This window comes from Peromyscus leucopus, chromosome 5, assembly GCF_004664715.2.
Source record: "Peromyscus leucopus breed LL Stock chromosome 5, UCI_PerLeu_2.1, whole genome shotgun sequence".
In the NCBI taxonomy this organism is placed as follows: domain Eukaryota; kingdom Metazoa; phylum Chordata; class Mammalia; order Rodentia; family Cricetidae; genus Peromyscus; species Peromyscus leucopus.
The window spans coordinates 111405507-111427618 of NC_051067.1; the positions used below are offsets into that span (position 1 = coordinate 111405507).

At 47.3% G+C, this 22112-nt stretch overlaps 1 protein-coding gene across 1 annotated transcript in view; it reads left to right on the forward strand.

The window, feature by feature from the left end:
• Pmfbp1 (polyamine modulated factor 1 binding protein 1) overlaps window positions 1-22112 on the forward strand; it is a 48080-nt gene that overhangs the window by 17070 nt on the left and 8898 nt on the right. The window contains 12 exon segments of the mRNA XM_028891093.2: window positions 415-663; window positions 3522-3743; window positions 10317-10487; window positions 11053-11163; window positions 14758-14884; window positions 14967-15124; window positions 16621-16861; window positions 19002-19191; window positions 19330-19483; window positions 20440-20607; window positions 20897-20962; window positions 20964-21035. Coding sequence (XP_028746926.2) covers window positions 415-663; window positions 3522-3743; window positions 10317-10487; window positions 11053-11163; window positions 14758-14884; window positions 14967-15124; window positions 16621-16861; window positions 19002-19191; window positions 19330-19483; window positions 20440-20607; window positions 20897-20962; window positions 20964-21035 — 1929 coding nt within the window.

A 22112-nucleotide genomic window follows, 5' to 3' on the forward strand; every position in this document is an offset into this window, starting at 1 on the left:
TCAATGGGTAAGGGGTCTTGCCACCACTCTTGATGACCCGAGTTGGATCCCCAGGACCCCCATGGTGGAAGGAAAAACCAATTCCCCAAAACTGCCCTCTGACCTCCACATGCAGACCATGATAGACACACATCCACCCCCACCCACCCACCCCCAACACACACATTAATAAATGTAATTTTGAAGTTTTTTTTAAAGAATCATCTTTTCTTCTTTTGATTCCTCCTTGCAGAGCAGGAATATGAGGTGATTCCTCGAGGAATGTAGTGAAATGTTTAGAAATGTCTCTGTGGATGAAAACATCAAAGGGTGAAGAGCTGGGTGTAAACGGTTGAGCACATGCAAAGAGGCCTAAGAGTGAGTGCACCCTCAGGGGCCCTCTAACCCTGTCTCCACATCCTGTCTGTGCTACAGAACAAGAAGCAAGGCCAGGCGTTAGCCTACAAGGAGACCCAGATAGAGTTCAAGTCCAACAAGCAGTGTCATCTGAGGCAACTCCAGCAGCTGAAGAAGAAGCTCCTGGCGCTGCAGCAGGAGCTGGAGTACCGCACCCAGGAGCTGCAGAACTCCTACTGCTCTCTCCTGCAGTACCAGTCGATCCTGGAGAAGCAGACTTCCGACCTGGTTCTTCTTCACCATCACTGCAAACTCAAGGAAGACGAGGTATCTCGAGATTAACCTTGGGCATGTCCCAGGTGCCCTTGCACCTCCAGCACTCAGGCCCTGCCCACCAGTACGCAAGCATGCATTTCCAAGGGAGGGCTTTGCACCACCTTGAGCAGACTTAAGAGCCTTCCCTCTTTAGTTCATGACCCGTCCGAAGGTTAGCAAATGGAAACTAAGTGGACCGGCACGACTAGGTTGAGAGAGCCGGTGTTAACGCGTGGGGAGCGTGGGACTCCTGTGCACACATGTCTGGTGTATCTATGTGTGAGAGGCCATCTTCTCCATATTGTTATGGCTGTTGAAGTTCAAGAGACTCCAGATCTCTCAGGATTTTTTTTTTTTTTAACAGTAAAAGGTCCATTAAATCAAGTATTTTTAGGAAAGTTGGCTTTTGGTGCTGTATAAATCCCTGGCACCTGCACAAGTGGTAAGATGTGCAGCCTCTGGTTCTGAGTGCGTCACTAAGTGCCATATTGTTTCTTCAGGCTGGAGTTTTAGAGCCTACAGTTTAAGTGCATTCTGAACATTCATTTATATTGATGCTCCAGGCCTATATTTTTTTTTAAAGCAAAGAATAGCATCCCTATGAAATTCCAATTAAATTCCAAAGACCCACAGGACTCGGCCCAGTTTGGCAGGAGGGACACAGATGTCTTAGTACTGTGTTCCTAAGTAATGGGGCAGACAGACCCATAGGCAGGCCTTCCCCTAACGGTTTCTTCTTTCAGACTTAACGAAAATTCCAAGGAGTATTTTAGACAGTGTTTTACTTAAAGACTAACTCCAGGGACTTTAAAGGGGGCCTTACAGAGAGCATAGAAAATTCTTTAAAGGGCATAGTGTGGCCTAGAAAGAGTTTTCAAAAATGATTGGGAGAGGAAGGAAGAAAGGTTACCCCACAAAATGTCATTTGGGGAAAGTCTGTGAGCTTCGACTGTGGGTTAATAAAGCCCTAAGTGTTCAAACTGCTGTTCACTGCACCCTAAACCAGAGCCCAGCCTGGATAAAGCACCCCCAAATTAGCTGGGATGCCTCTTAGGACTAGAAAGAGCTGTTAACAGCAGTCAGATGGCCTGTTGCGTTATGACAACTGCATGTATCATCGGGATCCCGAAGTCTGACTTTTAGCTTTATCTTCACATCCACTCAAGACGTCCATTCCCTGGGTCACCTGAAGTGTCTGCCAGAACTCCAGCAATCACATCTTAATACCAAATAACCCAAGTGAAAGGGAAGACAGGAAGAAAGTACATGTTGTCCTTTTAAGGACAGTTACACACAGAAGTTAGAGAGAGAGAGAGAGAGATCACATCGCATGACTACAAGTAGCTCCTAGGAAGCCAAGAAATGTGGTGTTTGGGAGACATATTGCTGCTCCCAGTCAAAATCAAATTAATGTTTGGCTATTAGGAAGGAGAGGGATAGGTACAGAATTTGGCAAGCAGCAGTCTCCTCAATCTGAGAAAATAAAATTTCTTCCAAGCATTCTGCCCACCTCTCTTGACGTCTTTAACACAGAAGCACCACACCCTTGCCTAAGGCCATGTTCTGCCAAGAGCAGACCAGAGATGAGCATATGATCACAGTCATGTACTGAATCCAGGAAGAGGGTCCCAGAAGCATGGGGAGGTTTGGTCGAATGGAGTGGATTATTGTTCTAGGCAACTGGGGTTCATCCCCTGGGAGGCTCTGGAAGATACTGTGGAACAGTCCTCGGAGCGGACCTCTCAACCCACACCACTATACTCACTTCTGGGGGCATTCACTCACCAACATGTCTTCCCTATCTTTCCCCTCTGGTCGAAAGAGCAAGCAGCCAAAAGTGCTTATAGCTGGAATAAGCAGTATGCAAAGAAACAGTGACTGCTCAGAGTTCCCTGTCTGCAGGGGTCCTCCAACCAGTTTACATGGATACTAACGGAGCTGGCCCTGTACACATGCTACATACGAGACACATGTGTATGCACATGTGCACACATATACATGTTTAAAAATGGTGAGTGCCACAGGAATGTGAGTAGAACCAACCCTTTCTGCTCTAATACGTGAACCTCAAATGTTCTCTCTCCTCTCTCCCTAACGGACACCTTAAACTAAATGATCCTTTCCTAAGAGGAACCTCAGATGAGGCAGTTAGTTTAACCAGCTTAATTAATGGGCCAATTTCTGTCAAGAGTTGGGCAGTTTAAAACAACATGAAGCCTCCAGATTCCTTGAACGCATATAACTGGACATGCAATTTAGCACACTCAACTATATACAATCACTTGCTAATTTAAAATCTGGTCCCCTCAAGATCATATAGCTTGTCTTCAACCTGTGTGATGCTCGTGAGCATCCTCGAGATACCCGCCAGTGGACAACAGATTAGAAAAGTAATTTACATAAGGATCATGCGAATCTCAGAGGAACTTCGGATCATGGCCCCTCACTATCTCTTGGGAACTTGCTGACATGAAGCTGTGTGCATGTGGGACTCTATGCTTTCCAAATTAGATCTCTAGAGAGTGCCCAGGAAAGAAAGGACATGTGCATCCAAGTCCTTTCAGAAAAGAGATGGCTCAGACTCATCCCTATTAATCAGCAGGTAGGTGTTCAGTCCCTACCACATGTCAGAGAGAACGGGAGAAGATGCATTCTCTGTCTTTAAGAGCTTAGCTCTAAGCAGGACAGCCTGATTAGTACTTCAATCACTGACAACCCGATACTAAATACTGGGGCCCTTAGACCTGTGCTGTACTTACACTGTTCATTAGGGCTTCTGTGTGCTCGCCGTGGACTCTCACAGTCATATCCTTCCCTTCCTGGTTGGCTGCTTGCATGGGTTCAGTGCGGTTCCCTTCCCACACGAACAGGTCATTCTCTACGAGGAGGAAATAGGGAATCATAATAAGAACACTGGGGAGAAGCTTCATCTGGCGCAAGAGCAGCTTGCCTTGGCGGGGGACAAGATCGTCTCCCTGGAAAGGAGCCTAAACCTCTACAGGGATAAGTACCAGACCTCCCTGAGCAACATCGAGTTGCTGGAGTGCCAAGTGAAGATGCTGGAGGGTGAGCTCAGCGGAATCATCAGCCAGGTAGGACCCACATCACATCCTTAGCTGGGAGCTCCGTGGTAGACACTTCCCAGGTGGGTCCCTCTACTGGTCCTAGCCTCTTCCACCCAAGACTCAAGCATCCCACCAAGTGAGTTCCTGCCCCTGAATTTTGTAGCACTCAGTTTTAATAATTTCCAGCTTTTATATTTCCTTTAAGATTACTCCTAACCAGCGTTTGGGGGGTGGGGTGGGACTCAGTTGATAGAATTTGCCTAGTATGCATGAAAAAATTGGGTTCAATCCCTAGTATTACACAATGAGTTCAAGGCAGCTTCCTAAGACCTCATCTCAGAGAGAGAGACAGAGACAGAGAGACAGAGAGACAGAGAGGTCAGAGAGACAGAGACAGAGAGGGAGAGAGACAGAGACAGAGAGACAGAGAGGACAGAGAGGGAGAGAGACAGAGACAGAGAGGGAGAGAGACAGAGACAGAGACAGAGAGACAGAGAGGACAGAGAGGGAGAGAGACAGAGACAGAGAGACAGAGAGGACAGAGAGGTCAGAGAGGTCAGAGAGGGAGAAAGAGAGAGACAGAGACAAAGACAGAGAGGACAGAGAGGTCAGAGAGGGAGAGAGGATAGAGAGAGAGAGAGAGAGGAGAGAGTCATTATTAAGGGGACTACTACATCAAAGGATATGCTAATTTTGAGTGATTGCCATGTAAACTAAAAAGGTTCTGCCACTTTACACTTTTAACAACAATAATTAAAAGAAACCTTTTTGCTTTGTTTTGTCAAGACAGGGTTTCCCTGTGTAGCTCTGGCTGCCCTGGAACTCACTCAGTAAGCCAGGCTGGCCTCGAACTCAGAGATTCCCCTGCCTCTGCCTCCCAAGTGCTGGGATTAAAGGAATGCACCACCACCACCACCATCAGGCAAAAGCTTTTTAGAATACAGTTTTCATCCTTGTGTTCAACTGAAGGGTAGGGCGAGGACATTTTCCTCCACCCAATCCTCAATTCCTCTAGTCCAGTGGATTCTCCAGGAAAAGGCCCCAGACAGACTCACATCCAAGTGTTTATAGACAGCGATCTTGGCATTAACAGCTGTGGAAGAAAGTAGAACAAAGCTAGGCTGAATAAAGAGTAGGGATGAGCTGCCCTGCAGTCTCCCACAGGCCTCCCCTACTCCAGAGGGAGCTGCGGAGGGACCCTCCAGAGCTTGAGTTGAGGGAAAGGGTTCTAGCCTTGCCGCCTGCTTGTTATCAGCTGCTGAGTGTGACTTAGGCACACATAGCCCCTCTGTGACTTAGGCAAAGCCGTTTTTCCTCAAGTCAGGCAAGGCCTTTACATGGCTTCTCACTGACCGGAGCCCTTGAGAGAGACCCTAGGAAGCCTCTCACTACCAAAAGCGGTCTGGCCTCCACCAAATTAGTAGTTTTAATCCTTTCTTTAAAAAAATAAATAACTGTGTTATTATTCTTGTATTGATTTATGGGAGCTTCTTAATATATATAATAATAGTTCTTTGCTGTGCTGCGCATAGTCCCCAAGGCCATTTCACTTAACTTCATTAATGACATTTTTACCATGTAGAAACTTCAATGTTTGTGGAGTTGAATCCTCACACTCTGTAGGTTCCAGGCTTTATGTCTTTTGCTTTGAAAGGCCTTCTCAACTCCCAAAATATAAAAGTTTTTTGTTTTTTGGTTTGTTTGTTTTGTTTTGTTTTTGTTTGGTTTTGTTTGGTTGGTTTTTTTGTTTTTTTTTTTTTTTTTTTTTGCTTTTTCAAGATAGGGTTTCTCTATGTAGTTTTGGTGCCTGTCCTGGATCTCGCTCTGTAAACCAGACTGACCTTGAACTCACAGAGGTCTGTCTGGCTCTGCCTCCCGAGTGCTGGGCGTGCGCCAGCGCTGCCGCCGCTGCCACCCGGCTCAAAATATAAAGGTTTATCCTTTTTTAATATATATATCTTTATAAGTTTTCATTTTTATGTCTTCAATCTTCAGTCCGTATGTGCATAGGAAGTGAGGCGTGACTTTAATTTTACATTTATTTATGAGGATCTCTAGGGGTCCCCAAACGTTCACTGAACACAGCAAGCCTCCCCTACTAACTCACGCGCCATCTTGCAGTACCCAGTGCCTCTGCACACAGGTTCTCAGGACTCTCACTTCTGATCTGCTTGCCTCCAGTGTCAAGCTCCTCAGTGACTGTCTAACAGCACCTTGTAGACCCTCCTCCTCCTCCTCCGCTGTCTCTGTATTCCACAGCCATCCTTAGACATCTCTTCTTGAGGAAATTCACACGTATAGTGACTAATGCTCATATTATAAATTATTGTGGGGAATTAGCAAGCCCCATGGAGCAAGATGTGTGGGGATTTTGATCCTTTGTTTTCACTGAGGATTTACACTTTTCTTTACAGGCCTCACGTATTTTGGCTGAGTTTATTCCTGGATCTATTACAGTGGTTCCTGGTTCTTTCTGGTTTGAGACATGGTCTCACTATGCAGTCCTGGTTAGCCTGGAACTTTCTATGTACAACAGGATGGCCTTGAACTCACAGAGATCCTCCTGCCTCTGCCTCCTAAGTGCTAACTAAATATGTATGCTACTACATCAAGTCTGAAGAGAAGCTTTTCTACATTTAATCTTAAGGATTATAGGGTCTGGAGAAGTGGGTCAGCTGTTAAGAGCACTGGCTGCTCTTCCAGAAGACCCAGATTCAATTTCCACCACCCACATGGTGGCTCACAACTGTCTGTAACTTGGGTTGCAGGGGACCTGAGGCTGAACCAACAACCAGGGAGCCTGCATGGGACTGACCTAGGGACTCCTCATGTGCGTTACAGTTGTGTAGTTTGGTCTTCTTGTGGGACTCCTAACAGTAGGAACAGGGGCTGTGTCTGACTCTTTTACTGACTTTAGGGACTCTGCTCCTCCTACTGGGTCACCTTGCCCAGCCTTAATCCATGGGGAGGTGCTTTGTCTTACCGCAACTTGATACGCCATGTTTTGTTGATACTCATGGAGACCTGCCCTTTGCTGGATGGAGATGAAAGAGGAGGGAATGGGGGTGGGTGGAGGAGAGGGACTGGGAGGAGAGGATGTGGGAGGAGGCTGCAGACAGGATGTACAATAAATAGGTAAATAAAAAAATTTAAATTAAGTAAGTGTTCCTATATCTCACTGTTAAGCACAAAGCTGTTCTCAGCCTCTTGCTAATAACCTTTTCTCAAGTTGAAGAAACGACTGTTTATGTCACTGCCAAACATGGTGGCACATGCTTATAATCCCAACACTTGAGAGGCTGAGGCAGGGGGATTGCAAATTCAAGGCCAACCAGGGATATAAAGAAAATCCAAATCCAGCATGGGCTAGATAGGCCTGTTCTTTAATGAAATCGGTAATATTTCCTCATACTAATAAATTTTCATATATAGAATAATCCTTGTGTTCCTGGAATAAATTCTACTTGATCATAATGTCATTTCTAAAACTTTTTAATTATTAAATTTAAAGAAGCAAGGTTAATTTGACAGTTTAAGTTTTTATCTGTCTGTCTATCTATCTATCTATCTATCTATCTACCTGCTTATCTGTATTTTTTACCGGGAGTCAAACCCAGGGCCTGGCACACACTAGGTGAGAGCTCTACACCTGCTACCACCCCAGCCCTTCTGTTCTCATCTCATACTGACATCTGACTTGTTCAACCCTAAGATGAGTGAGGAACCTTTCCGGATTTTTTGAAAGCTCCGAAGCAGTCCATACCACATGGGAAATGGCTGCTTCTCTGAGACGGCCAATGACTCCAGTGTTCGCTGGTCCTTGCCTAGCCGTGGACTCCACCTCCTCCCCATTCCCGTGCTTTCCTCCTTATATAACAATCTCTTCTTAATGCTTTCAAGGATGTTTGTGAGTGGCAAGCTTTCTCAATACTTTCATGTCTGTCCAAGGATTATTTGGACAGAATCCTAGTCAGCTGGATGTACCCACTGGCCAAATCTCTGAAGGTCTTCCTGTGTTGCTCTGTGCTGCTCAGTACCAAAGCCGGTGACCTCAATCTCGCTATCTTGTGTTTCATGGGTCATAAGTTACCTCTTTTCCCTGAGGCAGCGGGGTGGACAGGCTAAGGATGTTTTAGTTTAGTCTTTATCACACCTCTCAATGCTTAATAAACTTTTCATCTGAAGATCTATATTCAGGGAGTTATTCTTTTACGACTTTTAAATTAATTTCCATTTTTTACTCTATAGAATTAAGAAGGTATTAGAACCTATAGGTATTTTCTTGATGCACCCTCACTTTCCTGTTATGTTTCCTAATTCTTTGCCTCCTGTATGCTAAATTATTTACATGAGCATCAAATGTGATCAGTTCTGGGTTTCTGGCTGACCTTTCTCCAGCTTGCTCAGGGGTAGCTTTCACGCCCAATGAACATGAACTATTTCTAAAATTAGAGTGCTTCAGGAGTTAGGAATTAGGAAGAAGAGTTTATTGAGAACAAGATGCACCATCCACACTAGAACCCTGAGCTAGTTTAATTATGTGCCTCAGTTCCCTGTAGCAAGACTTTCTCTGTCCCTCTAACTCCCAAATAATGACACGGAGACCTCTTGTTAATTAGGAAAACTCAGCCTATAGTTTAGGCTTGTTCCTAACTAGCTCTTATACCTTAAATTAACCCATTTATATTAATCCATGTTCTGCCACATAGCTCGTGGCTATTACCTCTCTACCTGCACATCCTGCTTGCTCTGAGTTGCCTGGCGTCTCCATCTTTCTTCTTCCCAGGGTCCTCTCTCACTGGAAGTCCTGCCTATACCTCCTGCCTAGATATTGGCCATTCAGCTCTTTATTACACCAATCACAGCAGTACATCTTCACACCGTGTATAACTATCCCACAGTAGTTCCCCCCATTACTACTGTGGACCAACAACAGGATGGATAGTTAACTACATGCAGCTTCAGCTGGCTAAGGAAATTGTTTAGATACAGTGGGGTGAGGAGGTAGCTCGGTCAGGAAAGCACTTGGACTTGAGTTTGACCCTCAGAACCCCCGTAAAAATGATGAGTGTGGTGGTGCACGCTTGTAATCCCAGCATGGGGAATTGGAGACAGCCAGATCCCTGGGGCTCCCTGGCCAGCCAATCTAGCCTTTGGTGATTCCAGGCCAATGAGATGCCCTCTCTGAAAGGAGGGGGAAGGTGTCCCTAAAGATGACTCATGAGGTTTTCTTCTGGCCTCCACACACACCTGCATGCACATTCACACACACTAAAAACATCCTGGGAAACGCTCCTATTGATTGAGAGCGTCAAGTATTATAACCTCCTCAAAGAATGGTTATATAATATCTGTATCAGTTTGGGCCATGTACTACAGTCCTAAGTCTAGGAATTTAATCTACATACTTGCCAAAACAGGTACTCAAAGATTGAAGTTCAAAAGTATTCAATTCAGCTTCTTTTTTAGAAAAAAAAAAAACACAAATAGCCTATATGCCCATCAACAAGAGACTGGATAAGTGCATCTTAAAGCAATTTGAAAGGACAGGATAGAATGGAAGAACATATACCATGAGTAAATCTCCAAGACATCTTCAGTTTCAAAATCCATTTTTAGTCCAACATAACCCATTAGCCTATAGATTCGCTTATAATGTAAATGTAGAGATAAAGTTCCAGAAGTGTGTGCACTGTGTGTCCTCTCTGTAAAGAGAGGACACGGGACTAGAGGTAGTAGTCCAAGAGAAATCTACACGTGTCTACAATGTCACAGTGGTTTTTAAAGAGATGACAGACAGAAATATTTGTGTAATTTGAAACTGATTTTAAGAATAAGATAGACTAGGAGGAGAGGACTCAGTAAAGTTTTACCCTGCAAGCATGATGACACGGGTTTGAGTCCCAGGAGCCACATAAAAAACGTCAAGCGTGAAGGTCCTCTTGTAAACCCAGCACTGAGGAAATAGAGACAGGAGAAGCCCTAGGGCTCGCTGGCCAGATCAGTGAGTTCCAGGTTCAGTAGGAAATTCTGTCTCAAAAAATAAACGAGAGAATAATTGAGGGGGGTACCCAATGTTGACCTCTGGTGCACAGAGAGAGAGAGAGAGAGAGAGAGAGAGAGAGAGAGAGAGAGAGAGAGAGAGAGAGAGAGGAGAGAGAAGAGAAGAGAAGAGAAGAGAAAGGAGAGAGGAGAGAGAGAGAAAGAGAGATTTACAAATAACTGGAAAATAACCCTCAACAAATTGCCAAGTGAAGACAATCACTACAATAGTGTGAGCGGCACTCCCATTTGTAAAAGGACCCAGGTTGGGTTATATATTGTCCAGATGCCCGGCACGTCACTTCACAGCTACCAAAAGCACTGGTAGCACAGAGTGTCACCAGGGAGGGACCTGAGTCACAGGGGACACAGAATGTATGCTCTTGGGAACTGTTGGGGCCTCTCATCTGTGTCCGCACTGGTTGGTAATGGTCTTTTGTTAAAGACATTCTACTAACTGAAGGCAAGCATACACCTCTAGAACATGAGTCTAGCAGGACTCCTAAGTTGGCTCACAGATTACAAATAAAAGCAACTGGCTATCTTTACATGTGCCAGGAGCCTGAGAACAAGGGAGACCACTCGAAGGTGCGCATCTACACTTCTCCGTGCATGATTCAAGAGCATCAGGAGACCCGAAAGCGACTGTCTGAAGTTTGGCAAAAGGTTTCTGAGCAGGATGACCTAATCCAGGAGCTTCGGAATAAACTGGCCTGCAGCAACGCTTTGGTATGTGCCTCTCTTCAGAACACTGTCCTAACAGACGCCCCATGGAGCCATGAGGAAGGGAGTCAACTAAATTAATCTCTTTAACCAAGACTCCTCAAATGTCCTATAAATGTGTCCCTGCCTCTTGTTCGTATGTTTTGTGGGCATGTATGTCTCCATTGATTTAACTTCGATATTCTAAAGAGACACAACAAGCAAATTTCATGTTTTTTGGGTATTCATACTTTCACCCACTCCACAAGAAACTTCCTTAGAGATCACTGACTCTTGGCCTCTGGTAAGTTAGGCACTCGTCTCCACTCTAGCCTCCCCAAAGCCTGTTTCATAAAGTAGACCTCATAAAGCATGCCAGTTCAGAAGAGGTCCAAAGCACTCAGGATGCCTTAGACAACCTGATATAAGATTGAGAGCACAATTCCTTCTCCATCCTGACCCGTGGGAAGGGCACAGTGAATTATATAAGCACGCCACCAATCTATGCTGCAGAGAGGAACCCACTGCAAAAACAGTAATAGTAATGCGTGTGTATTATTGATCACCCTGACTGACCCATGACCACTTGCAGGTTCTGGAGCGTGAGGAGGCTTTGATAAAAATACAAGCTGACTTCGCTTCCTACACAGCCACCCACAGGCATCCCCCTACCTCCTCAGAAGACTGTGAGGACATCAAAAAGGTGGCGTTCCTTTGCTTCTCTGTGGGATTAGGCTGAGGGATTTGCTTCTGGGTTTCTCTGATTCTTTTTTATCTTGATACTATAGTTTGGAAGTGTTCTGTTTATGTGGGACCTTGGCCAGCCTTGACAAAAGGATACTACTGTGCATAACGTACTCCAGCCCCAAAGACCATGGGAGCAGTAGATAGACTGTGGAACTTCATCCACCTCCTAATCCACTTCTAATGTCACATCCAAGCAAGACCATACTCCTGTTGGCTTGATAGACTCGGAAAGACTCTACAAACTTCTAGAACCTGTCTAGAATTGACAATGTGGGGGAAATTATCAGTACAAATGCATTAGTTTTTTGGGTTTTTTTTAATTCCATAGCCTTGAAGCAGTATCAAAACTTGGCCTAGAGAAATGACTCAACAGTTAAGAGCACCCAAGTTGCAAAGGCCCTAAGTGCACTTCCCAGCACCCATATCAGGTGGCTCATAACCTCCAGTAACTTCAGCTATAAGAGTAGCTGGCACTTCCGTCCTCCATGGGCACTGGCACTCACATGCGCTTACCCACACATAACCTCACATGCATGAACATAAAATATTTTTAAAAGCAATATCACAAGTTGACTCTAATAATAAATAAGCAATTGAGCCATAATCAACAAATAGCAAGCTTTGGTGAACCAGTAGTCAAAAACATAGGTCCCACAGATGAGCTCTTAAGTCTATCATGCCCAAACATGAGGTCCGTGACAAAACCAGCTTAGATAACACACTGTGAAGAGGTTATACAAGCCTGCATGGGCCTATGTGGAGTTGAGGTATGTAGTGGGAACAGAGAAGGAGCCAAGAAAGGAAAAAAAACACACATTAAGTTCTCCAAGGGGACCTCTAGTGGGCAGGCAGACTCTTTAGGACTTTCCAGTTCCAGAAAGTCAGATGACTGTGGCATGGATACTGAACTTGGAAGATCATCCTTGGAACTGTGAACATCATCACAATGTGTTTAAGTGGTGGTGGTCACATCCTGACCTACAACACCTACAAGACTTTTCCTGTGGAGACACAACACATGTCTACTCACCCCAGATAGGGAATCAATGACAGACCAAAGTACAGGTGCCACCAAAGTTCAACTTGGTGAGCCAGTGAGTTTTATTGTGGTTACTTTCAGGAATATGGGTGAGGGATCACTTACAGGAGCAATGACTCAAAGACACTTGCATCACCAAAGCCTAGCCCAGCATGTGAGGTGTGATACTTCACAAAAGCTGAGAACATGGAGGGCGCTGCATAGCCTGCAAGCCGCTCAACATTGGAGAGTCTTTTCCAAGGGACTCGGTTGGCCTGAGTATCTTCCACGTGGCTCGGCTGGTTTCTGCTTCTTGTAGGCAGCTGGTCTGATCTCAGGGTCATCTTTACAGGTTGGCTTGTCCAAGAGTGACTCTCAGGGACCTTTTTTACTTACTCTGGCGGGGGAGGGGCCTGGTGAATCTGGTCTGTTTCAGAGACTTCCTGAGGCTGTTTTGAGTTGCTGACCTTTGTCTTAAGGAGCTTCTCTGCAGGATGAAATGTTTCTGTCCGAGGAAACAGCTTCACCACACCATCTCACCCATGGCCACTTTTAAATGACGCCAGCTCCTCCAAAAAGAACAATACACCAGAGCATTACTTTGCTCATCACTGCCCAAATAATGGAGAAAAGACACACCTCCATGGAGAGTCTGGTTGACTTTGGCTCTCATTTTGAGGATACAGTCCATCACGGCAGTGAAGTCATGAACATGAGGTGCCTGGTCACGTTGCCTCTGGAGTCAGGAAGCAGGGAAGAGACGAATGTTGGTGCTCAGCTTGTGTCCTCCCTTTCGTTCACTCCGGGACCCCAGCCCAACATTCACAGTGGGTCTTCCATCTTAACTGGACCCTTCTGAAAACACTCTCGTAGACACATCCAGAGCTGTATAAATTCTGTCAAGCTGACATAAAGACTAACCATCCCAACCTGCCCCCACCCACACCGCCACCATTTCCTATCTGTCTTTATGCTGCAGCTCCAACTCACGTAATAAATCCCTCAACACCCTGGATGCCAGGCAGTTCATTCCTCTCCCTCAGCCCCGGGCCCTGCCCCGTTGACACTGGAAAGGCTTTGCCTTTTTCAGAATGGAAGGACATATATGAAGAAACTCTGAGCCCGACACAATGGAAGGAGCCAGAGCTCCTCATCTCCTGCCACGCGCCCCTCTCTCCTCCCAGTCTGACCCCTCTGGCCTCCTCTTGGGCCTCCATCTAGTTCCTTGTCTACAGCCAGTCAGTATCTCTGCATCAAAGCTTTTCCATAGCTATTTCAGCATGCCTTCCCCTCCCCCTTCCACGGTAAGTCCCTGTGCAGAGATTCCCCGGTGAGGCCCGCCCACCATCCTATTCACAGCACTCACTCTGCCCACCACACCCTGCGCCCTCTACTTCCCTGCTCACTTGGCCCTGTTGTACCTTCCACACCCCTCATCACCCTTCTGTAGGTCACTCTTCTTATCGCTGTCTCACTCTGCCAACAACCAGCTTCCCTGGGCAAGGGTTTGTGTCTGTGGCCTGTGCCCCATTGTCCCTAATAGCGAGGATGGATCCTAGCTGGATGCTCCATTAGAGATTGTTACAGGAAGGACATTCTGTGTGAGCAGGGTAAGTCTTCCATTGCCTTTAAGATGAATCCTTTTGAAATGTCTGTCAGATTAAGATGCAATTGATAAAATACAAAATTCGCCATTGGTTGTTAGTATATCCACATGGTTAGGCATCAATCACTACTGTCCACGTCTAGAATATTTTCATCACCCCTGAGGATCTCAATCCACCAGCCGTCTCTCCCCATGCCCTCACCAGCTTCTGATCCTCTCTTCTCTGCTGTCTGTCTCCAGATGGTTGTACTATGGACCTTTTGCCTTTAGGAAAGCACCTTCTGGTGGTTGAGGAGATGGTTGAGTCAGTAAAGTGCTTGCTATGAATGAATGGGCCCCCAAATGTCACCCCCCCCCAGCACTCAAGAGCCTGGACATGGAGTTACATGTCTGATCCCAGAGCTGGGAAAGCAGAAAAGGCTGATCCTGGGAACCAATCTAGCCAAGTGGGTGATATTCAGTGAGAGACCCTACCTCAAATAAATAAGGTGGAGCATGATTGAGGAAGATACCCAAAATCAACCTCTGGCACACATACGCATGTGCAAACACCTGTGTGCCTATACTTAAACGTGCACAGTAAATAGAAATCAAGAAATCAAGAAAGGAAGGAAGGGAGGGAGGGAGGAAAGGAGAGAGAGGAAAGGGAGAGAGAGGGGAGGGAAGGAGGGAAGGAGATAATAGGAATGAAGGGAGAGAGGAGGGAGATAGGAGGAAGGAAGGGAGGGAAGAAAGGAAGGAAGGAAGGGAAGGGAAGGGAAGGAAGGAGGAAGGAAGAAAGAAAGGAAGGAAGAAAGAAAGAAAGAAAGAAAGAAGAAAGAGAAAGAAAGAAAGAAAGAAAGAAAGAAAGAAAGAAAGAAAGAAAGAAAGAAAGAAAGAAGGCTCCTTTGTGCTCTTACCCTGCTCTTCTCGCTCCCAACACTTAGATCCTGAAGCACCTGCAGGAACAGAGAGACAGCCAGTGTCTGCACATAGAGGAGTACCAGAACCTTGTGAAGGACCTGCGCATGGAGCTGGAAGCCGTGTCCGAGCAGAAGAAAAACATCATGAAGGGTAAAACAGGACTGCGAGCCGAGGCGGGCGAGGAGGGAGCCTGGCCTCTGACGGGTAAGCAGGGTTGTCTTACCCGCACTAGACATGATGAAGCTGGAGCTGGACCTGCATGGGCTGCGGGAGGAGGCGTCGGCCCACATCGAGAAGAAGGACAAGGAGGCGGCCACCCTGCAGCACCGGCTCTTCGACCTGCAGCAGCAGTTCGCAGAGACGCAGAAGCTGGCCCTGAAGAAGGACAAGGTGCCAGCACTCCCTGGGTCTTGACTGGAACAGCCAAGGGGACGAGTGTGAGGTCAGGGCCAGGGCAAGAGCACCTCTGCCTACCTTGGCTGTTGTGGGAGTCTCATGGACTCACTGGGCCAGGGGCCACTCAGAGAACTTCTTTGGTATTTCTAAGAACAAGGGAGAACTGGGGATGAAGCTGGACATAGTGATATATGCCTGTAATCCCAGAATTTGGGAAGGTGAGGCAGGAAGATTACAAGTTCAAAGCCAGCCCAGGCTCTATAATGATTCTCTGATGAAAAACAAATCTCTCTCTCTCTCTCTTCTCTCTCTCTCTCTCTCTCTCTCTCTCACGCACACGCACATGCACAAACACACACACACACATTCACAAGTATCTTTTGCAGATATAAATCAGAGAGTGTGAAATGTTAGTGGAGCTATACTGTAGCATACGAGTCTGTAGTCACTGTTACAAATGTGTTCCTGGAAAAGCCTAGAACCAGAGCTGAGAACAGGAACCTAGAACCAGAGCTGAGAAGAGGAAGATGGTGAAACCAGTGTAAGACTTTATGGTCAGCACCATTCAAACCCTGTACTCTCCTCAGCGCTATTGAAGAGAATACAGTTAATTTCCAGTCGTCAAAACCTCTTGTTTTAAAATAAGGCTGAAACCCACCAGGCCAAACAGAAGCACCTTGAAAAGTGGAGCATAAAAAAGCAAGGTTTCTATAGACGCATTCCTTTGTCATCAGTGTATTCATTCAGCACGCTGGAGTGCCGGCGACATGCCCAACCCTGTTCTATGCACTAAAACACACGTCACAGAACACACAGCAGCCCCATCCTCACAGAGCGCACATCGTAGGCATAGGGAGATGGGTACAGAGGGGGTAACATAATTGACATGCGACCCTGATAGAGTGGTGTCAGAGACTGACAGATTCCTGAAACAGTCTGGTGGCTGGGCTGGGATGGAGGGCCTGCCTCTCTGATCAGGTGACCGTGGGCAGAGACAGAACTGCCCGACGGGCCCCATGGTGTAATGGCTAACACTCAGGGAGAGCTGAAGGCATGGGTCCTGAGGAAGAGCAGTCCAGGCAGAGGGCGCAGCAAGCACAGAGACCCTCTAGATGCAGGCAGCTAGCTCAAGCTGAGATGGGTAAGGGGTTCCTGGACACCAGGCCAAAGAGGCAGCCTAGGCAGGACCAGATCATGAGCCTCCTGAGACACGGCTGTAAAGACTTGAACCTTTTTTCTAAGTAAGGCCAAAGCCAGCAGAGGATTTTGAACACAGGCAACTCTAGCTTATACTCTGAAAGGTCCTCTCTGGCTACTGCAGTGAGAACAGCCTGAGGGAGCCCGAAATGGCCGAAAGAGCACGAGCAGAAGGTTCTTGGGCTATGCCAGCATGGCGTGCCAGTGGCTTGCATGAAGACTCTGCGTAACCTCTAACTGGCTCAGCTGCGGTGCTTAGGCGTCTCCCAGCATCCCTTCTTTGATACCCACAGTTGCTCCAAGACAAGGACGAGAGGCTACATGAGCTGGAGAAGAAAATGGCACAGGTGCAGAACACTTTCATGGAGAAAGAGAAGGAGCTGGAGAAGTTACAGCGAACGACAAAAGACCTCGATACGAGTCTCCAGGAGGCAAAGCAGGACACATCCAAAATGGATTGTGAGGCCCTGCGGGCCGAGGTCCAGAAACTGAAGGAAAGTCTTGATGAAGCCAAAGAGCAAATAAAGCTGTCAGGTGAGACCCAGGCTCACACTGCCCCGCCACCCTTCCAACCCTGTCTCGACAAATGCCCACGTCCAAGATCTCACTCCACGCCCCACGACCTCGTCTTGTATCTCCCAGTGGTCTCTCAACTCTCCTGAACCTCCACACCCACAGGCTCTCCAAAGGCCCTGCTACAGCCTCCTGCTCCCAACGTTCCCTCAGCCACCTTAGGCGAATGCGCCACACCACGCGGACAGCAGAGAGGACAGGGGTGGCCATGGGCTTCCCGGCATCACCTTTCGCCCCTGTCTGCTCCGGGCCCTTCACTGCACATTTTGTTTCTCCCTCCCTGGTTCTCAGTCCCACCTCCTCCTCCCTTTTGCTTCCAGACACATTCTGCTCGGGAGCCTGTGCTGGGATCTTGCCCTCACCTCTCCGAGGAGACAGCTTTCTCAGCTCACCAATCTCCTCTTGCCTTGGGCTCAGAAGGGTTTCTTGGGGAATGACGACAATGCCCTTAACTTGGCTTGAGCTCACTGACCCCCACTGCACTAGCCACCCTAAAGAGGTACAGTCACCGCTGGGTGAAAAGGCTACCATTAATAAAAGAAATCCTGGCGTGGCTCCTCTCTCCCCAGCTCTGCCCTGACAACTTTAGCCACCCACACCCGGTCCTCAGCTTTGTAGACATCGCCCTCAATCCCACAGAGACCTCACGATTGTGTCCTCTCCCCCATGCTCTGACCAGTCATTTGCCCTGCAAGCGCGGCCCCTACCCTCTCTCCTCTCGCTCTACACTCATCCTTTGGTGGGCTTCCTCCTCCCGCAGCCATCCTAGAGTCCCTCATCACTTTGCAGCTGTGGCCAGTCCTGCCCTGGAAGGACAGCATCCCACCAGCACCCCATTTCATCCTCACAGCTTTTCCAAAATGGAAAATAATCTCTTCCGTGTGTGTGTGTGTGTGTGTGTGTGTGTGTGTGTGTGTGTGTGTGTGTTTAATCTTCCTGTCTCCTTTTTACAAAACGTATGATCACTTCTCCAGTGATGCTATCTTTCTTCTGGTATACCAGGACACTTCAGGGAAGGGAAGAGAGAACAGTGTTTAAAGAATACCTGTAGGGTGAGGAAACACACATCACCAAAACAGTCCCCAATGACAGCAGGGCTTCTTCCCTCAGTGGAGGCAGGGGGATGAAAGGCTGTTGCTGGAAGTCGTCTCTAATTGACTGCATCCCTGTTTGTTTTTGTTTGTTTGAGACAGTCACACCACGTAGCTCTGGCTGGTCTGGAACTCACGATGTAGACCAGGTTGGTCCTGTGAAGCACTTCCTGTCTCTGCCTCTAGAATGCACTTCCTGTCTCTGCCTCTAGAATGCACTACCATGCCCAACTTGCATTGTGCTTTTTTTTCCCTAATGTCCTCTTTCCCTGACGTGGGTCTCTGCTTACTGCTTCAAGTCTAAACATTCCTCTCATGCTGTCAATCTTCTGAGCCGCTCTGATCGACCTTCTTGCTCACTGCAGCCTACCTTCTCTCCCACTTTCCGTTCCAACTCAACCAAGGCCCCCCCATCCTTCACCCACAAGCTCTCTCCACATTCCCTTCACAGCATATTTGTTCCAACAAGCCCCTCCCTAAAACACGTTCCTCCTCCTTCTAAGGCTGAATCCACTTTTCTCCCTCTTCACAAGTCCATCGACAGCTTTCACCGCTGAGTCCATGGGCAGTGTGAGTTTAACACTGCAGTGTTCTAAGGCAAGGATGTAGCTTGACAGTAGAACATGTGCTTTGCATGTGCCTGGTCCCCGGCACCAAAAAAATAAGTCAATAAATAACATTTCAGTGTCCTCTATAATGGATGGCTAATCATAGTGCTCACCAGACTAAACTCCTTGAGGACTGGGATTTGTCCCTAACGACAGAATTAGATGGTGGTCCTGAGCAATTTCTACCAGTTTGTTTAATTTTAGTCAGGGAGGAATCCAAGGCTGAAGGGTAGTTGAAGACAATTTAGCAGAGTTCCTTCAGACCTTATGACAGCATCAGGAGAGGCAAGGACAGGCTGGGAACTACAGAATGTCACAGAATAAAAGACTTAGTCTCTAGTGAGTCCTGACTGAGAGTTCAATGTGCTGCCCCTCACACGGAGCCCTCCTTGGCTTCTTCAGATCAGAATCTAACCCGGTGTAAGGAGGAAGCACACCAGGCTGGAAGCAACCTGGAGGATGCTCATCGGAAAATCGAGAGCTGCCTTCTGCAGGACAAGCAGAAGACAGATGTCATCAAGGATCTGCAGGGTCAGTTGCAGAAGCTGCAGATGGAGTCCTCGGCAGCTGAGGAGGAGAGAAAGAGCAGCAGGTACCCCAGCCCCGTCCCTGGGCCAGAGGTTGGCAGCTGCCCAGAGTGGGACAGTGACATGACAAGCCCTAGGGTGGGACCATCTCCCCAATCCATTAGCACGGGCCCTGGAACCCTTCCTGTGTCGCCTTGCTGTAGGCGACAGATAGAGGAGCTGACCTCAGAGCTCAGGGAGGACCAGAGGAGGATTACAAATTCAGACAAAGAGAAGTCGATGCTTCAGAAGACACTAATTGAAAATGAAAGAAAAATAAATGATTTGCTTGATTCTGTCAAAACTTCTGAGCAAAAGGTAAGAGAGCACACCAGCAGCCGCCTTCACTATCTGTCCTGCCTGAGGCTAAGTGGGTCAGTCTTTATTAACTTCTTGTGTTAGACTGTTATGCCAGCCACTTGGGACCAGTTCCCATGACCCATCGTAAGCATTTTCAAGGGTTAAGTTTAAAAATAACCAGAGGACAACATAGGTTGCTGTATTATTTGTTTTTCTATTGCTATGATAAAACACCATCACCAAGGACACTTGTAGAAGAAAGAGTTTCTTTGGGATACATTGCAGAGGGTGTGAGTCCACCACGGGGGAAGCAGCAGAAATTGGTCGGCATGCCAGCTAGAGCAGGATGCTGCGAGGTTGTATCTTGAGCCACGAGCACAAAGCAGCACTAGGACAAGGCCTTAAATTCTCAAAGCCCAATCACTAGTGACATAGTCCCCTCAGCAAGGCCACACCTCCTAACCTCCGCCCCAAACAGTGCCAACAACTGGGGACCGGGTGTTCAAATGCAGGAGCCCGAGAGGGACATTCTAGTTCAAACCACAGTTGGTTCATCTGTTCACCATCAATCCTTGCCCACTGACCTATGTCCCCAGGCTCCTCTACAGCTCTTCTTCTGAAGATTGAAGGGCTGTCCCTGTCCATCAGTTGACAGTCTTTGATCTCTCATGTCTTCCTTTTGTATTCTTCTAAGATTCACTTTATTCAAAGAGGTTTTTATGTAAAGAGTTGGTCTCGTGGGCAAGAAGGTCGACATTCTAGGAACTGGGCCAATGAATAAATTGGGTTTAGTTAAACAAAGAAAGGTGTTACAGAGCACTAAAGCAGACGTTCCCACCGAATATGCTGGGGGGCTAAGAAATAACCCTCGCGCTTGTCTCCACCGTCCCTGCGCGGAACTGTCTGGATTTCTTTTCCCAGGTATGTATAACAGTATAGGATTGTCTTGCAGCCCGGCCTTTTTTTCCCCTCAGCAAAGGGAGCTAACAAATACCAAAAGCAAGCTGCAAGAGGAGCTCCAGGAGATGAAGGGGCTCCTGGAGGAGAAGCGGGAACAGCTGAAGAGGAGCAAGGAACAGGAAAAGTCCCTGGAGGGAGAAACCGAGGCTCTGAGACAGGAAGCCAAAAAGAAAGAAAAGATGGTGAGGGGGTGGAACGTGGAGAGACCAGAGGGTGGAACGTGGAGAGACCAGACTGTGAATCTGGGGCCCAGAGGGTGGCAGGCAGCCCGGGGGCTCCGAAGAGGATGGAGAGACCAGACTGTGAATCTGGGGCCCAGGGGGTGGCAGGCAGCCCGGGGGCTCCGAAGAGGATGGAGAGCAGGGAGCCAGTGAGCAGGAGAGGGAGGCGGTGAGGGGCAGGAAGGAGAGGTGTCTCCAGTGAAGCCCACTCTGGCGGTGGGGGTGGGCTTTACCGTCTCGTGGGGAACAGGCAAAAGAGCATTTGAGGAAGCTGGAGGAAGAGAAGGAGAACCTCCAGACGGAGCTGAACGCCTGCTTCTTCGCACCTGGAGTCCTCCATCAACAAATACAACAACGCCCAGAAAACGATCCAAGAGCTCAACATAGAGGTGAGGAGACAGCAGCAACCCCAAAGAGGGGACCCCCGACTGCTCATCTCGGGCTTGGCTGCCTATGCAGGCTGAGGCCCTGGCAGCTCATCTCTGTCTTTTAATGGGTGGAGGTGGCTACAGACCCTGGAGTCTGGGGGCGGGGGAGATTTTTCTTCCTTACGTAACAGGTTTCATTTCGTAGTTGAAGAGCCCCCACCCCAAACTACCTGGAATTTTCCACCAAGTCTTCCAGCATTATAAATTAGACAAAGAATTGCGTGAATTAGTTGTTTGGAGCCTCTTGAGAGAGGATGTTCTCAAACGTAATGGCAAGGCACAAAAGGTGCCAGGAGAGAGTCATTTCCTTCAAGTTCACGTTTCATGATGCGGATGAAAGTCACGGGTGTGACAGAGTCTAGGAACCGCGCTGGAATTCAGCCATTCTCTTTACATACCTTCCATCTGCTTCACTCTTAACAAAGTATACATCACTGTGATCCCCCATTTACAAAGGAAAGAAAGGCCGAATCCCAGGGCCACTAATTAGTAAGTGATGGGACGAACCAGTGTTTGAACCTGGATCATCCGACTCTAATGCCTGTCCTTTTTCTTCAGCACACACAGTGATGCTTTCCCCAGTGGAATATATTATACCTTTCTGGACAAGAAAAAAAAAAACATATAGTACTTAGAAGACAAGTCTCTTGAGCTACAAATGAAAACCTAGGCATCTCTTAATCTTTCATAATACAAAAAGATCTGAAATCGTATGACTATTCAAAACTTAAGATGAGCACTTCCCAACAGCAGCCCGTGCCTCGCCGTGGTGATAGAAAAGAGACACATCTGAGCTGACAGTAATGTGACCACTAGCCACATCTTGCCACTGAGAACTGAGGAACTGACTTTGTACTTTTAATTAATATTAACTAATTGTAAGTTCAGACAGCACAGGTCTCGGGTACTGGCATTCTTGGAGTTTTAAGTAAGAGCACCAATATCAGAATTTCTTTGCTCAAAAAGTAAGAGAGATTTGGTTTTTTGGCGTGTAAGCATATTCAACTTTTTAATGTTCAAGTTTTTAAAAAGCATTTC